The sequence below is a fragment of the Lepus europaeus genome, chromosome 10 (assembly GCF_033115175.1).
Source record: "Lepus europaeus isolate LE1 chromosome 10, mLepTim1.pri, whole genome shotgun sequence".
Taxonomy (NCBI): Eukaryota; Metazoa; Chordata; class Mammalia; order Lagomorpha; family Leporidae; genus Lepus; species Lepus europaeus.
The window spans coordinates 27,169,832-27,183,236 of NC_084836.1; the positions used below are offsets into that span (position 1 = coordinate 27,169,832).

Here is a 13,405-nt window from a genome sequence, read left to right on the forward strand (position 1 = left end):
GTGTTTGCTCGGTGGCACGCCTACTGAACTTGTAAAAGAACAGCCCATGTCACAATGTTGGTAGCTTCTAAATGGTGGTATTTTTGGTAACACAAGGGGCATCCGTGTGTGTCTGTGCCACTTTCAGAAGACCGGGGCACTCTGGCATCTCTTGACATTTCCACATCATGAGTTCCAAAATGCACAGGGGCGAATGCAGCCCAAAGCTCCGGAGAACGGCGAGCAACATGTTTCACTTGATGTGAGTTCTGGAAGGGCAGCCGTCTACCGCCACCAACACGCATGCTCTCGGCAACTCCAAGTAACCAGTGCAACTTGTAAAAGTCAGGCTTGGGTTTTTTTGTTTTTTTTATTCAATACATTCTAATCAAAGAGTAACAGCAGTAAATAAACACTTTGAAAAACAGGCAGGTATCCCCCTATCTCTGGAAGAAAATTAAGTCCGAGTATTTATTCTACATGGTAGAAGGGAGACAACTGCTGATGTCCATGGTTAGACAATTCAGGACAACTTGGAAATTTCTAAAGCCATTTCCAAAAAAACTCAACGGCAACGGCTTGGGACACAGCTACTCAAGGGATACACTGTCTATGTCGGTTTTCGTGAACAAGGATTGAGTTGCACCTGTTTAAGCATGACATTCTTGTCTTTAGCCTTAAAGGAAAAGAGAAAAGTCTTTTCCATTTGCACCAGTTTGAAATAGTTCTTAAATAAGGCTCCCTTAATGGATTACTACAGTACTCATTCAAAGGAGAGAGTTCATACGTGTAGTAAAAAGACAAATACAGGATTTCATGGTTGTTTTTTTTTTTTTGGCTGATTTAGGTAATTGCATAAAATGAGGGGTACATACTCACAAGCGCGATCTGTTTAACGAAACTCTTAGGTACATCAGAAAGCAAAACATAAACGTCCTGAAACCAGCTCTGACCACCAGGCCTTTTCTACAGAACGTCACAGCCTGCGTCAGCTTGGTTCCTCCCACCTCTTCAGGACCCTGCGTGCAGCTCCTTCCCCTGCTGATGGAGCAGGGCCCGGACCTAACCCAAGGGGACCTGAGAGGCCAGGCACTCTGACCCAGTGCTCCTTCGGCCTTCGCTTGGGACACTTTATCCTTAGTTCAAAAGGACCAATTGGCCTTGGTCAGCCTTAGGAAGGGAAGTATCACTCAGGTGAACGTAGCTGAGGGGAAAGTGCAAATACCTAGCTACCTCTTCACGCGGTTTTTGTTTTTGTTTTTTTAATTAGATTGACTTCAGCGGTTCTTACAAAGAATCCCGCGTGGTTATCCAGAGCAGTTCACTCAAGTTTTGGTTCTCTTTTTTACATAGCTGCATTCGGAGATACTCTACGTGAGGCATGTTTAGAAAAAGAGAAACACTTATACCTGGAATTTATATTCTTCCAAGTAATCTTTTAGTCTGGTGGGTAAAGGCAGTCCCCAGATGGTGCCGGTGCACTTGTTAATGGCCAGTCGACAGAGGTGCTGCAGGGGTGGCGCCGATGTGTAGAGCGGTTTGGTCAGATACAGGTGAACCGTGCCGTTCCGGGGGGCTTCCGGGCCCGTCTGCTTATCCTTGCACATCTGAACATAGTAGTCGATCAGATGCACCACACTGTCAAACTGTTTAAGCTTGGACTTGACACATATGATGGAGTCCAACCTGAACTTCCCATCTTGGTATTCGATCCGGAGGTTGGTGGGCCCAGCTGACGTTTTAACAGATATGGTTAGTAGGTAGTCTGAGTGCGAACTGTCTCGAATCAAGAAAGTTCCCTCGGGTGCCTCTTTTAATTTCTCTTTGGCTTCATTAACAGTCATACTGCCCCAGTACCATCCTGGGGTTTTTGCCCAAAAAAGAAAAAAAGAAAAAGAGTAAAACAGTTATTACGAGGATTTTTAGAATAGAGCAAGTACCTGGAAATGATTTTTCTAGCTCTTAAAAAAAAAAGTGTGTATGTGGCAGGGGGATGGAGTGATTTACTGGGGCTACCACGAATGAACGCTTTTGGTTATAATTTAATGAAAATTTGAGTCTTTTATTTTCTGAACACAAACTGAGCCACTGCTGCTGCTGCTGTTGATTTAAAAAAAACAAAAACTGAGTTTTCTGTAGCTATCCTTTAATGCATGTTAAGATTTTATTCTAACAAGCCAAAAAAAAAAAAAAAGTTGCAATAGGACAAACTGCCGAAGCATAATGCTTTCAATGCTATTTAACTGAAAACTACGATTTAAGCAAACGAGAAACGAATCAGAAGTTGGAAATAAGTCATGCCCTTTAAAAAAGCTGAAAGCCCCAACCCTAGTCATTCCCACGCAGTGAAAAACAGAAGCAGCGTCTTCCGGGCGGCTGGTGGCCCCCCAGCCCCCTCCCCTCCAAACAACCAGCTCACAGGGGAGGTTGTCCGAAGCCCTGGAAAGCAGTGCCCTGTGTTTGTTTTGAAAGCACGGCTCGGGTACAATAGCTGCTGTTGGCTGCCAGCTTCGATGACGGCTACTTCTACCAGAAATGGGGAGCCCCAGTCGATAATCAGTGCCGCAAGCTGACAACCTCCACTGAACTTTCCTGGATTTCGCCCGGATTCGAATCCAGGCACAGCCGCCAGTCCGTCGTCGGTCTGCCCCACATGCTCGGCTCCCCAGCCCATTTTCAAAAGTAACTCAAAGGCGTTCTGCACTTCAGGAGTTCGGATGGCGTGCCCCCCCACCCCCACCCCGACCCCCAAGTTACCGAGGGCTCGGGGAGCGCCAGTGGCCCGCTTGCCAAGACCGCTGGGGAACTTTCCCCCTGTCGCTACCAAAAACTTCAACTTTGACTCAAACGTAAGCTTTTAGGATCCAGATTTCGAAAGCCTGAACGATCTCCCAGATATCTGAAAAAATCCTCTTACCGCCTCTGCCTTTCGGATGCCGAGGGCCGCCGGCGAGCTGCGCAGAGCGCACGACCGCCCCGGAAACAAGCCAGCCCGGGGCGCGCTGCCCCTGGAGGCCGTGCCCGCGCCCCGCCGCCGGGCTCCTGGGCGGCCGCCTTCCCCGCACTCGGTCGGTCCCTGCCCTTGGCCGCCAAGATCGCGGGCTGCAGCGGTGGCTGCGGGGAGCCCTAGCACGCCGGGGAAGCACAGGGCGCTTTTTCCCGCCAGCCGGAGCGCCCAGCCCTGAGCCGCCGAAGAAAACAGGAGAGGGTCCAGCACGCTCAAAGGCTACTTCCAAGGAGCCCCTCGCACGTTCCCCAAGCTGCCCAGGAAGTAGTTTCCTTTTGAATTCCCGAGGATCTGGGGCGGTGCGGGGCGCGGAGGGGGGGGGGGCATCCTCAACGCGGTTCCCCGCCCTAGAGCGGAGACGGGAAGTCAGGGGTCCCCTTTCTCACCCGGTCCTGCAGCTTCCCGACCTCGGCCCCATTTGCAAAAGCACTTCCCCCGCCTCTGGGGAGGCGTCCCCTCCCGCACACCCCGCCGGTCCCTACCTGTTTGGCTGAGCTCGCGCAGAGCCTTCGCCAGACGCGCCGCCTCTGGGGACGGCTCCTCCGGCGGCCCCGCGGTCCCCCACTGGCTCCGGGTCCCTTCTGCGCCATTCCCGGAGGGCTCGAGGCACCGCAGGGTCATGGGAGGAGGGTCACCGCGGCAAAGACAGGTGGCCGCCCGAGCTGGGGTCCCAGAGGGCTTCGCGTCCTTCCTGGGAGTCAGGGGGAGCCCCCAGACGAGTCCCCGCTGGGGGTCCAAAGCGGTGACACAAGAGGAGGGGGTGGCGCGCTGCTGGTTCCGTGTCGCCAGGTTCCAGCGGACGGATGCCACAGTCGCCCACAGACGCGCTCAGCCACAGAGAGTCTGCAAAGAGAAAGTGGGGCGTTTGGTCAGTGCGCGCCGGACCCCTGCAGCTGGGGTGGGGGTGGGGAAGCAGAGACGTGGAAAATCCCGGGGACTCCTCGGCCCCTAAGCTCCTGCACCATTTAACCTCAAGCATCCAACTGGCGCCCCGGCCCAGCTCTGCAGAGAAAAGATGAGAGAGCAGGGATTCCACACTCAAGAGTTGGCCAGGGAGGGGCAGTGGGAGCCAGGATGAGAGCGGACGGGGCGTTTTCCCGCCCAGGGCTGCTCGCTGAAACCACGCACTGGCAAGCCAGGAAGAGCAACCGGTCACCTGCGGGTCCAGGGGGAATGGGCCCTTGTCAAGAGCAAGAAGGAAGATTTAAAAAAAGGAAAGCCCAAGACAGATCGCCAAACTGGCACTCCCATCCCACACGCCCGCGCAGCCAGAGGCCCCTCCGGAGCCTGCACCCGGCACCAACCCTAAAACGCTGCGGGGCTCCCGGGGCCTGAGCCGCCAGCCCGGGGTGCAGAGCTGCACGAGCCGCCGCATCTCTTGCCCGGGAGGCAGCCGCGCTGCCCTCCCCGCCCCCCCCCCCCCTGCGCGCGCGCCGCCGCCTCCCGGTGCCCGCTCGGGGCAGGGCTGGGGGGGCGCCTCGGCGGTCGCGCCCGGACCGGGACGGCCGCCGCGGGCGCTGTCGAGGAATCGACCCGAGCGCAAAGCCACCGCGGGAGCTCCGAGCCCAGGCCGGGGCCGAGCGGGCGGCAGCGAGCGCGGCGGGACGCGCGGACACCCAACGCCGAGCGCTTACCTCGGCCGCGGCCGCCGCCGCCTCCGCACCAGGCAGTCTCCCGGGCGGACATGGGGCGGGGGAGCCGGGAGGGGCCCGGGAAAGGCGGGGGGGGGGCTCTGCCCGAGTGTCCCCTGTCGACGTTTAATTTGGGAACGAGGCGCTCGGAGATGCGACAAGCCCTGCGCCCGGCCGCGGCAAGACTTCTGTGCGCAAGGGGCGGACAAACATCTCGGGGATCATCGCCTCCACTAAGCCCCCGCGCGCGCGCGCCGCCAACCCCGGCTCCGACACCCGGTCCGGGCTCGGACACCCCCGCTCCGGGGCAGCTGCCGGCGTTCCTCTGGCTGCGACCGAGGAGGTGGGAAGGAGAGAGGGAGGGAGGAACGAGGGAGGAGGCGGGCTGGCGGGGAGGAGCGGGAGATCAGGTTATTAGGATTATTAATTTGGGTGGCTGTTTCGGGGAGGAGGGGGGCACAACTCCGGAGACTTCCCGACGCCGACAAGGCACGGGAGAAGGCAGGCGGCGGCGGCTGCGACTCTGCCCCGGCGCTCCCACTGCGGAAGCCCAGGCCGCCCGCCGCTCCCCGCGCCCACGGCCGCGCCCCGCTGCCCTCCCCCGCGACTCTCCTCGGGGCGGAGCCTCCAGGCTGCCCCCCCTCCCCGCAGCCCCCGCCGGTACCTGCCGCGGGCGCTAGGAATCCTGAGGCTGTGCGCCCGGGGCCCCGGCGCGCACCGTCCGCGGCCCGCGCAGCGCCGGCGGCTGCGGCCGAGGCGGCTCATGCTTCAGGGGGAGGAAAGCCCAAGGCCCGCGAGCGGCGGTGGCGGCGAGACTTGGCAAGAGTTAACCGTCTGGCCCCGGAGCGCCGCGCGCGCGCGCCTCCCCAGCCCCTCCCGCGGCGAGCGCGCCCCGCGCCCCGCGCCCCGCCCGGCGGCCGCGGAGGCCGCTTTCCAGGAACTTTCCAGGAATCCGCCTCACGTGACCGCGGCCCCCGCCGCCGCTTTAAAGAGGCTCCGGCGCTAATGCGCAGGCTGCGAGGCGGAGCTGCCGCGAGCGCTCCGGCGCGCGGGGGAGGGCGGTGTGGACGCCTGGGACTCCGCCCTCCCCTGACCCTGCACCCCGGGGTGATCGGGGGCGAGTGGGCGGTGTCCCCGGCCACCTCCAACGCCGTCTCGGCGCCGGAGCCCCCCCCACCCCCGGTCCAGCGACTAACAGCAGCCCTCCTCGGCCACCGCGGGCGGGGGTGGCCCTCTATCCACCGGTCGGGCGACCCCCGGCCTCTCTTCTCTGGCCCTGCGACCCCCGGCCGCACGTGGGCGGGGGCTGCAGGACAGAATGGGGGTCCTCGAGACCGCTGCCCTCTGGCTCCGAGACACAGCGGTGGAGGTGGGGGCGAGCCCCGAACCACGCCCGGGGGCCGGAGCTCCCCTCGGCCCGGGTCCTAGAAGGCAGCGGGCGCGCGGAGAGCGGCGCCTCCTTAAGTCCCCTCCCCCTGGCGCTCCCGCTCGCCGGCTGCGGCGGCCGCGGGGCCCGGCTCCTCCCTTGCCCCGCCGCGCAGCGCCGGAGGCTCCCGGAGGCCCCGCGGCCCGGCCGGCTCACCTGCGCCCGCAGCGGTGGAGGCGGCCTTACCTGCGCGCCCGGGAGGGGCCGGGCAGCGCGCGTGGTCCGCAGAGCGCTCGCCCCCGGTGCCCTGCAGGGCTGGCGTGCGGGGCCGAGAATCGGGACGATCCCGGCGCCTCCTCCTTCCGCGGGACCCTCACCTCCCACCCACCCCCGTTGGAGGCCACCTGGCTTCCGTGGAAGCACATCTCCCTGCCTGCCCTCCCTCCCCCCCGAAATGTGACCTACTTTAAATGTGACCTACTTTTTTAAAAAGCCATTTACAATCACGGGAAAACCGGATCCAAATTTTCGATAACCATTTTTCTTTGAAATACTATTCTATTGCATCACTGCTCAAAAGCTTGAAAGGTCAAGGGCCACTTTTGGTTGAAGCGGCGGCTAGGGGGGAAGTTGGGGAGGGAGGCGCGGCTTACAAACCGTGCCTGCTGCCCCCCCTGCTGGCCGTGGGAGGAAGCGTGAGCCTCTAGTGATTTTTCTCAATGATTTTCCTGCTTTTGAGTAAATAACCATGCATTGGAGACGCCGCCGAGTTGGGGAGGGGAGCAATTCCCAACTAAGAAAAGGCACTGTGAACGACGCAGTCCTGTGCGGAGAGCCATGTTTTTGTTTGTTTGTTTGTTTTTTAAGAATCGCGCAGAGAGGAGCTCATTGATAAAAACCCTCTACAAAGTAGCTGAATGATTTTTACAAGTCACTTGCTGCACTTGCCCCCACCCGGCCTTTCCTATAAGGAACTGGACTCTCTCGGTGATGGACTGGGATGAATGAACAAATCAGATTCCGTGTGGAGTTTGCAGGCCTATGACCTTTAAGAACCACAGCTCTGCTGGTGTTCACTGTACTGTAAATTATTCTGTGTGGCTTCTCCTTCCATGACAAAGAATCCCAGAGGAAGGGTGTACCCACTTCAATATAGTTTAAATTAAAAGATATTTCTAAAAATTTTGCAAATATAAATCAAACAATTTCTATTTACTTGTTGAGATGAATCTTCCAGCAACCCTTCTTTATATAACGTTCCTCTTGGCTCCTCAGGGCCTTTGCACATGCTGTTTCTTCTACTCAGAGTGCTCTTGTCCAGGGCTGGCTCTCATTCAAGAACTAGCTCAACGGCACCTCCACAAAGTATCAGTGCCCATGGATATTACAGTGGTGCAATGCCAGCTGTAGGTAGGGGCACCAAATTTTGTACCAAAAAAGGATTCTCAAATTTTGTTTCTGAAATGTTTCTCCTCAAAGGCTAGCATTTTGTTAGTTTTTTAGTCCTCAAGAAACACATATGGGAGTCACATAAGAGAATGTTTATGGGATCATGTTAAGTGAAAAAAAGTAGGCTATGAAATTGTATCTATGTTATGATTACAACATTATACAGTTATGCAGGCACATGGGCAAACACAGAAGGGAATGTGGGAAAATGAAAGCAGCTGTTTTCAAGATGGGAGGATACGGGTGAGTTTTTAAACCTGACTTTCCTTAATACTGTTCCAATATTTTTGTTAGTCATCATTTCTCCAAAGCTGCGTCTTTGCCACTCTCTGGGAGCGGAGTGTGTTTTTTAAGGCTTGTAACTCCAGTCCCATGGGACCGCTCTCCTAGACTCCAGACCTGCTCCTAGCATCACCTTTCAGGCATCTAACAAGCATTTCCAATTTTTCTTCAATTTTGTGTTTAAAAGGCAGAGAGAGACCCATCCGCTAGTTCACTCCCAAAATGCCTGCAAAGAGCCAAGAACTCACTCCAGGTCTCCCACACAGGTGACAGGGACCCAAGTACTTAAGCCACCACCTGCTGCCTCCCAGGGTGCACATCGGCAGGAAGCTGGAATCGGCAGTGGGGCTAGGACTGGAACTCAAACACTTCAGTATGGGATGTAGGCATCCTAACTGCATCTAATGGCTAGGTCAGAGTCCATCCCTGGCATCTCCAATTTCCTGTGTCTCACAGTGAGACCTGACAACCTCTACCCCTTCTAACAACAATAGCAACAACAACAAAAAGCAGCTCCTTCTGAACCCTTCCTCTCTGAAAACGTGAGTTCCATTTCCTAGTTGGCCCGGCCATAAAAGCCTAAGAGCCACTGTGGATACCTCTTTCTCGCATACCCCACATCACACCTAGAGGTCAGTCACTGGACTCTTGAGTTCACAAGAACCCAGAGTTGAAGCACCTGCACATGGCCCACGGCACACCGGGCCAATCTCTGCCCGGGTGAGTGCAGCAGCCTCTCGCATGGCCTCCTGATGGGATCATGAGCAGGACTCGTTTTAGGGACAATGACTCTGCTCCAACACAGATGACTGCATTGCCCCCCCCCCCGAAAAACACAGAACCCTAATAGCTGCTCACATGGCCCAGCAAGGTGCTGTCCCATTTACCTCTCTGATCCCATTTCCTCTTGCTTTGCTCTTTGATTGCTCTACTGGATGCCCTGTTATTTCTAGACCATATTCCCTTGCTCCTTCCTCCCTTGTATTTACTGCTTCCTCTACCTTGCACGCTCTTCTTTCAGGTACCTGCCTGGCTCCCTCCCATCTTGATGGATTGTCACTCATCAGTGAGCCCTCGCCTGATCACCCCCGTCACCCTTAACCCTTCCCCACGCACATTTGTTTCTCGTCCATATTCTAGTTGCTTCCCTTCACTTTGGTCACTAACATGGTCTATTTTATTTGTCCACCAGCATGTAAGCACCATGCGTTTGTACTTGCATTGTTCACAGCCGTGCTTTAGCGTCTTGCATAGTGCCCAGTGTGTAGTAAGCATTCAACATAATTGTTGCATGCATGAATGAAGTGAATGCGTTAGTGACAGCTACACTGCCCAAGTGTGAGTGTTACTCTTGCACTACTTACTACACCTGTAATCACATTAGTTAGTCTCTTGTAGAGATAATAATTGTATTTACCTCAAAGGGCTGTTTTGAGAGTTTAAGTTCTAGAAAAGTGCTTTGGCGCTTAGCAAACTAAATAAATAAATAAGATTACCTGTTGTTTTAGCTAGCATCCGTGTACTCTCTGTGAGTTTGGGTTTTTCGCTGTATGGCTCAGATTGTCTTATATATTCGCTTATGTGAAATTCAGTGGTCACCCCCACTTCCACAGACCTCCCTCCTATGGCTGCTTGGTTGGTTCCCAGAACCTCCCCTTTGAAATTCATAGGGTGTCCATCGACTTCCAGGCACATAGCTGTTCTGCTCAGGACGATTCTCACAAAGGCTGCGCTGAGTAATTGCCAAGGCTTGAGACTCCCCTCTGTGTGCCAGACCAGCACAGGGCACTGCTGGTTTTGCCACGCAGATGGTCTAATACTGACAAGTGCTCCACTCTCAGCTCCTTGCTAACTGCCAAGAGGGAGCTGTGGGTTTTGTTTGGGAGATGGGAAGACAGTTGAATATTTTTTGGAGATGGAATCTGCCACATTTAAGGGTAGAAGGAATGCTTTGAAGTGTCCAGTATTCCTGCCTTTTAGAAATCACCATCTCTCTTGCAAAACCCCTCCCCCGGCACCTCCATGACTCCCTTTGATTCTGGGACCCACTCTTCAAGAGAGCATATGACCCAGGCTGGTCAACGGGAGTGCCTAGTGCCCTTGTGCACAGGGCTTTGTCCAGCATCACAGCCCTGGCAGGGCCAGCCAGACTGTATGTTTGTGGGACTTGATGGAAATGCTGCCAGAGAACAGCCTGGCCCCTGGTGAGAGGAGAAGTAGTCATGACCACGGAAATCAACTTTGCCCCGACCTGGAGCTCCCTCTGGACCCAGGTCGCTAACAGAAATGGGCAAAGACAAGACTGCAAACATCAAGATAAATGGGAGAGAGCATATTTCCCTCTGGAAGGGAAGGTGATTCCCTGTGTTTAAAAGGCTCACACCTGACCTATTTCATTCTTCTCTATTTCCACCTGGCCCTGCAGGCACTGGTGTGCTGACTGCATCTGAGACTCTCTGTGGCAAAGTGTGCTGGGGCACAGATTTCGGCAGTTAATTGGCAACCCGGAGCCTCACTGTGAATCCCCAGGGGCCTGCGGACCTCAGGCGGGACCCCTGTTCTAAGGGAATTATGGATGGTCTCCATTAAGGCACTCCGGGAAGCTCACGGCTGCCTTCCGCGTGGTAAGGGCCTCTCTTTACTGGAGGTGCTCTGTGTAGTCCGAGGGTCATTAATCATAGGACTTTGGTGCTAGGAAGGCCACTATGTCACTAGTGCAGAAAATTTAATCTTGTCTCTCCTCCCCGGCTGGCCTCCTTGTTTCTCAAACACACCGGGCCTGCCCCAGGGCCTTTGTACTCACTCTATCTGCAACACTGTGTCCCCGCGGTTCTCATGGAGCCGCTCCCTCCTTGCACTGCCGTCTCTGCTCAGAGAGCTTTTCCCACTTTCTGTAAAATGCTAGCCCCTGTCTGTGACGGTTTCTTCCTGCCGCTTTATTTTTCAGCCTGTGCTTACCACTACATGACATGTGGCAGTTGTTTCTTGGAATTTGTTCCTTGTCTCTCTCCCACGTGGAATGTAAACGAGGACTTCATCTGCTAGATTCACAGCTGTATCCCCAGGTGCCTGGGCCGTGGCAGGCTCCCAATACCAAGTGATCGAATGGATGAGTGATTCTAGTGCACCTGTATGTGGGGAAACGGAAACACTTTTAGCACCTTCTTTCTGGCCTGGATCCATTTAACTTGTTCATCTCTCCCTGCATAGGCGTGCTTCTCAGCTCCCTCTTGGCTTCCCTTCAAACCCGGGTCTGCTATCAAGGTGTTCTCAGAGTTTCTCCTTAATGTCCATGTGGTTGACCTCACGACAGCAGAGAGCAGGTGAGAGTCACCTCTGTGCTCAGCAAGCATTCATGAGTTCCAGGCCTTCGGGACAAACGCAGCTCAGCCCCACTCCTACTCTGGCCACAGGGGCACCGTCAACTGCTCATTCTAACGAAGGGCGAAGGGGAATGCATGCAGTGGCTTTGAGAACAGCTGGGAAATACCACTCAACCACCCTGGGAAGTCCAGAAAGGGGAGTGGGCGGCCTTGGTTGAGCCCCTGAACTTCTCCAGATGTTTGTCTTCTCTTCAATGGCATGACAAATCTGGACTGCACAAGCTATTGAGTTTCCATCTCATTGGAATCACCTCCAACCTCTGATCCACGACCTCCCAAAGAGCAGCTGATGGTGTTATTAGACCTAAGCCTGGGCAGCTTCTAGGTGTATTTGACTTTCCAGAGAAGTTCACAAAGGTCAAGGCCTGGTAGGATGTGGTAAGCAGAACAGGCAAAGAAAAACCTACTGGTAAACAACAAATACCACCCCTGGCTTAGTCATGGAATTCTGAGAAGCAGCAGCACCCAGGGAACCAGTCTGTACACTGGCAATCATGGCTGAGACTAACTTTAACCAAAGGCATGTGGCAGAGCCACAAAAGGCAGGCTCTGCAAATAGTAGCCAGCTCTTGAAATCACAGGACGGCTGCCATACCCATTCTGTGTGAAAGGCCCGTGGACCACACCCACTGGCCTTTTGTGCTATTCTAGCAAATTAGAACTGGAATGATAATGAGCCCAGGCCACCATAACAGAAAGCAATGACACCAGTTTGCCTCATATGATGGTTTAATCTCTCTTGACCAATATAACATAGCATATAGCTGATTTTATTCTATAACAACCTTTTGGTGATGATGGGAAAATAAACCTTCCCAAGAAAAAAACTTTTCACGTAAGTAAAATTAAACCAAGGCACATTAAGTAGGTTACTGTATACTTGTAAACAAACTCTCATTAAGAAAACAGTGTAGGGTTTAGTGTGCACAGAGGTAACATTTTAAGGGGAAAAGTAGCAGAGAGAGTAAGTTGCTTTTAAAACAGGTCATTCAAACCATGTGAGTGCTATTCCAACAAATAGGACTGTAATATTCTCAAAGATTGCTTGCAATACTGGAACATAGGCCATGGATAAAGAATGGAAGAGGAAGGTTGGGTTCATTCTGTGCTGTTTTAAAATACTCCCAGTCAAAAATTGATACATTTCAGCATATGGCAATAATTCTAAAACACTGAAGCCTTGTTTCTTATGAAATCTAGTTACATATATAAAAAGATAAATACATGCTATATTATTAGAAGTAGCTTGTGAATATCAAGCTGTTTCAGCCGCCTATATTTTTTTCCTTGGGTTTCCAATATTGCTGAGAAGCAGATTTTTTTTCTTATTGCAAGTTCCCCTGAATGAGTTACTCTGTTGTCTGTTTTTGTTTTTGTTTTTTCCCCTCTCCCATTTTTAAAACTCATACCTAAAAGAGGCAAGTTTGTCTGACAAAGCCATCAGGCAGATCCTTGTCTTTCTCAACATAATTTTGGCCCAAGGTCTACATTTCCTTCTGCTCTGCCACAACCACTAACTACTGGCCTGCCACATGTTCACTGTCAATCAGATTAGCTGTGCTGTGATCTGTTGATCTCAGACACTGAATGGACAAAAATAACAATGGAAAAGATGATATTAATAAATAAATAGATCACCGTGGCAACTGGAAATCGGAAAGCAGTCACGTGCCAGTATCTCACACGAGCACCATCACAGGAGAGTAGGACACAAATCAGCAAATTTCACTCAAAAAAAAAAAGATAAACTGTATAGCCTTATTTCTATTAAAGAAATAAACTCCATGCTCAGCAGGCCTCATTAGTGAATTCTACCAAATACTTAATGAAGAAATAATACCCATACTACACAAACGTTTCTTTAAAAAATGCAGTTAATAACCCATGTTAGGAGGCCAGCATTGTCTGGATACTAAAGACAGACAAGACAGAACAGAGCACTACAGCCCAATATCTCTCACAAATGTAATCACAGAACAGTAGCAAATTGAGTCCAGAAATATATAAAAAGGATAATATATCATGACCCACTTGGATGCATCCCAAGAAAGCAAGGTGGATTCAGCATTCAAAATCAATCTGTAAAACTCATGTTCCCTGCAGATTAAAATAGTAAAATCATGTAATTATCTCAATCCATGCAAAAAAAAGTTATAGAAGTCAAAATCCAGGTCCGGCGCCGTGGCTTAACAGGCTAATCCTCCGCCTTGTGGCACCGGCACACCGGGTTCTAGTCCCAGTTGGGGCGCCGGATTCTATCCCGGTTGCCCCTCTTCCAGGCCAGCTCTCTGCTGTGGCCTAGGAGTGC

At 53.2% G+C, this 13,405-nt stretch overlaps 1 protein-coding gene and 1 long non-coding RNA gene across 5 annotated transcripts; one reads left to right on the forward strand and one right to left on the reverse strand.

Annotated features, from left to right (window-relative positions):
* Positions 1-1,224: 1,224 nt before the first annotated feature.
* SOCS2 (suppressor of cytokine signaling 2) lies at positions 1,225-5,394 on the reverse strand. Of its 4 annotated transcripts, none has more exons than XM_062203125.1 (3): positions 5,282-5,394; positions 3,469-3,829; positions 1,225-1,840 (listed from the first exon to the last, which is right to left on the reverse strand). In XM_062203125.1, exons 2-3 carry the CDS (start codon positions 3,605-3,607, stop codon positions 1,383-1,385), a joined length of 597 nt encoding a protein of 198 aa, XP_062059109.1. In that variant the 5' UTR covers positions 3,608-3,829; positions 5,282-5,394; the 3' UTR covers positions 1,225-1,382. The 4 variants fall into 4 exon arrangements, with proteins under 4 accessions (XP_062059109.1, XP_062059108.1, XP_062059110.1 ...); XM_062203124.1 differs by lacking the exon at positions 5,282-5,394 and adding an exon at positions 4,621-5,154; XM_062203126.1 differs by lacking the exon at positions 5,282-5,394 and adding an exon at positions 4,291-4,347.
* On the forward strand, positions 4,886-12,283 carry LOC133768509 (uncharacterized). Its single transcript, XR_009866986.1, has 3 exons — positions 4,886-4,960; positions 10,140-10,338; positions 10,925-12,283. It is a non-coding gene; the product is annotated as an uncharacterized LOC133768509 (long non-coding RNA).
* Positions 12,284-13,405: the final 1,122 nt, after the last annotated feature.

Bases quoted from the DNA above. Each gene is read 5' to 3' on its own strand.
- SOCS2 (XM_062203125.1), bottom strand. From the start codon at position 3,607: ATGACCCTGCGGTGCCTCGAGCCCTCCGGGAATGGCGCAGAAGGGACC. The intron at 1,841-3,468 runs GTAGGGACCGGC...CAAAAACCCCAG, and splicing joins GCGCGAGCTCAGCCAAACAG to GATGGTACTGGGGCAGTATG.